Here is a 2,867-nt window from a genome sequence, read left to right on the forward strand (position 1 = left end):
ATGTTTAATTGTGGAGCACACTTTGTCACCACCAATCCCTTCTCCTATCAAATAATTTAAGCAGTTAGAAATGGATTCCAAATACAATATATTCTTGTCAAACTATTCTGAATATAAGGAAATAACATACAATTGTTGGAGACCTCACATTGTTATATTTCGTTCTCTCAAAACTTTGAAATGAAGATTTTATGTTATGTATGAATTTAGACAGAGTTGATCTTTGTGATTTTAGATAGGATGTCGTCTAACATACCCTGATCTGATCTTGGAAACGTTGGAGCAAGTCGTTTCCGGCACGTAGAAACCAGAGGAATGACGCGTTGCTCTCTTGCAGTCCCATTGCCATTGCAACGAACTGTTGGCGGGTGAGAATGTACTCGCTGCCAAAACCCAAGACCACCACCGAAGCAGCGGGCTGCCTGTCGAGCCACTGCAAGCAAATGTCATCAATGCGGGGTGGAAGGAGATGACGCATGAGTATTCCAACAGGGTACACTGGCCGCTTCACGAGCCTCTGAAAATACTCCACGTACCCGCCTTCCAATTCCAAACAAGTATTGCACGCCACTGCCCAACTCTCCCGCAAGCAAATGCTGGCACGCTCTGCGACGCTAAGCCGGCCTGCATTCTTCTGATATAGCATCTCCATGGCCCTTCGCCCTTCGAACAAGGTGAAGTGAACATTGAGTGAAGGGAATCCGGGCGGCGATACGGTCAGATCCTCTGTAGTTAGGTTTCCCGATGTGATGTCTAACTGCCCTTCCAAAAAGCTAAAGTTGGCCACTCCTGATGGGACGAACAATATGGGAACAATGGGATTGGGCAGCTGGATAGCCACACGAGGAACCCAGTGCTGCATCACATCGTAGATCACAAAATCTGGTGACAGCTCTCGCAAGAGCACTTCGAAGGGCTTCTCCAAAAGGTCCATGGCGACTGTGAGTAAAGGCAGTAGTACAGCGGAGGTTTCTATGCCTGTTGGTAGCCTCTGCACCGAGGGCATCGCCAACTCCACTAGATTTATCCCCGCTGCATCAAACACTTAAGGTTTAATTCGTTTAATGTTCGGCGGAGTTGAGGCAAAGAAAATTTTAAGACCATGACTGGCTAGGCCTTTGGCAAGTTCCACGAAGGGCGTTATGTGACCGTGGGCAAGCCCCGGAAATATCACCACACGAAGCTCTCTGTGCATTTCCTCCGCCATTGTTGATGCACCTCAGGTTTGACCTAAGAGAGAGCAAGCACACACTACTTTCGGCGGCCGATGCGTTTTTATTGACAAATTTACCCTGACTGCTAAAGGTTTTGCTTGCGACTGATCTAGGAAATATGTCTAGCTGCCCTTCAAGATAACGAATAAGAAGTCTTACATGAGTCTCCCTTGTTAAAATTGCGTATCTGTCATTCACTATTTCTCCCATGTTCTTATAATCTGCTGAAGTGGTAAAATTTTGACAGCATTTTTTTCAATTGTAGTTGTGGATTGAAATATTAAATTCTATAGTATTTTCAGAATTTTTTTGTCAAATGGCTATCGAGTTTCTAGAATGCATCGAGGCATCATAATCTTTTGTACATTATAAATACATTATAATAGATATTTGTAACAGTCTAGGAACTGGATAGCCATTCCTGCCTATCCAACTCTACTTAACATAGCATTTAATTAGAAAGCTTGACCAAAATTGTTAGATGTTCTAATATCAATACAATGTCTACAAAATAGATTTGGACACAGTATAAGAAAGAAAAATTTAAATAGACAAAACAAGAATTGCATTACTTTGCAATGTCCACACATATATATTAAATGAATTGAGTTTTTCTTTCCAATATTAATCAAATCAATTTCGACAATTAGAAAATAATGTAAATAATTAATTTCTATTATAATCTAGATATATTGAGTTTTGTGACAACTTGATTGAACATACTATGAGTTAAAACAGAGAATTGATAAAAAAGAACACAAATTAGTACAAATAGATTCAATAGAAAATGTATTCACTTTTTTCCCTCGTTTAAACATAGACCATGTTATATGAACTGTACAAGTTCCTTGTTATAGATCCAACATATGATGTATGGGTTATAGAATTATCAAATAAAAGAAAATTAAAATCTACTTTTATAATAAGTATCCATTTCCTTTTTCAAATAAAAAAGTTGAATCTATTTTAATGACCATTACTTGCTGAAGATTTTTATTTTTATGTTTCTATCAATATAGATTTGTGAGGATGTAAATGTATTGGAATATAAAAATTGTAAGTATTTCATTTTTTTCCTCTACCAAAATGCTAATCAATTAGAATCTAGCACACAAAAATTATAGGCTTTTCATTTCCCTAGAAAATAAGGACTCAATTGTAAGTGCTTGCAAGAAGTTGAGTCCACTTTTTGGCCAAAAAGTGGAAGTGTCTTCCTTGCCTTTTAGAGTTTGTCCTGTTTGACCTAAAAATTTGAAATATTTAAACAATAAATCTTAAAAAGAGTCAATAATAGGAAATTTAGTGCTCGAAGTTTACTTTCCAAATATGTTATTTATTTTAATACCCAGATCTTAAAAATTAAGTTTGAATAGGCATTAATAAAACTTATAGTTTAAAAGTCACTTTTTCAAAACCATACCATGCTTGTGTATTGCAAGCATAATTTGATCTAAATGAAAGTATTTTTCTAAACCATTTTGGGGAAAGATTTGTAACTCACTCACCTTTGATGATGATATTTTTTGTAATTTTATTTTGCATATTTTTTCGTTCATTTTTTATTGGGCATAATCATTGTTTTGAAAAATCCTCATGTATGAAAAGCCTCATTTGACCTAAACATAGCATTTAAAAAAAAAAATTATATATAAT

The 2,867-nt window shown here is 36.3% G+C and overlaps 1 protein-coding gene across 1 annotated transcript; it reads right to left on the minus strand.

The window, feature by feature from the left end:
* Positions 1 to 247: 247 nt before the first annotated feature.
* On the minus strand, positions 248 to 1,207 carry LOC131034390 (inactive UDP-glycosyltransferase 79A6-like). The gene is made up of 2 exons (XM_059218839.1): positions 1,102 to 1,207; positions 248 to 1,032 (listed from the first exon to the last, which is right to left on the minus strand). The coding sequence occupies exons 1-2, from the start codon at positions 1,205 to 1,207 to the stop codon at positions 248 to 250; spliced, it is 891 nt and encodes a 296-aa protein (XP_059074822.1).
* Positions 1,208 to 2,867: the final 1,660 nt, after the last annotated feature.

Source organism: Cryptomeria japonica, chromosome 4 (assembly GCF_030272615.1).
Source record: "Cryptomeria japonica chromosome 4, Sugi_1.0, whole genome shotgun sequence".
NCBI lineage: Eukaryota > Viridiplantae > Streptophyta > Pinopsida > Cupressales > Cupressaceae > Cryptomeria > Cryptomeria japonica.

Excerpts from the sequence above, each read along its gene's own strand:
- LOC131034390 (XM_059218839.1), bottom strand. The coding sequence starts at position 1,207 with ATGGCGGAGGAAATGCACAGAGAGCTTCGTGTGGTGATATTTCCGGGG. Across the intron at positions 1,033-1,101 it reads CAAAGGCCTAGCCAGTCATG|CGGGGATAAATCTAGTGGAG; the intron begins GTCTTAAAATTT and ends TGTTTGATGCAG.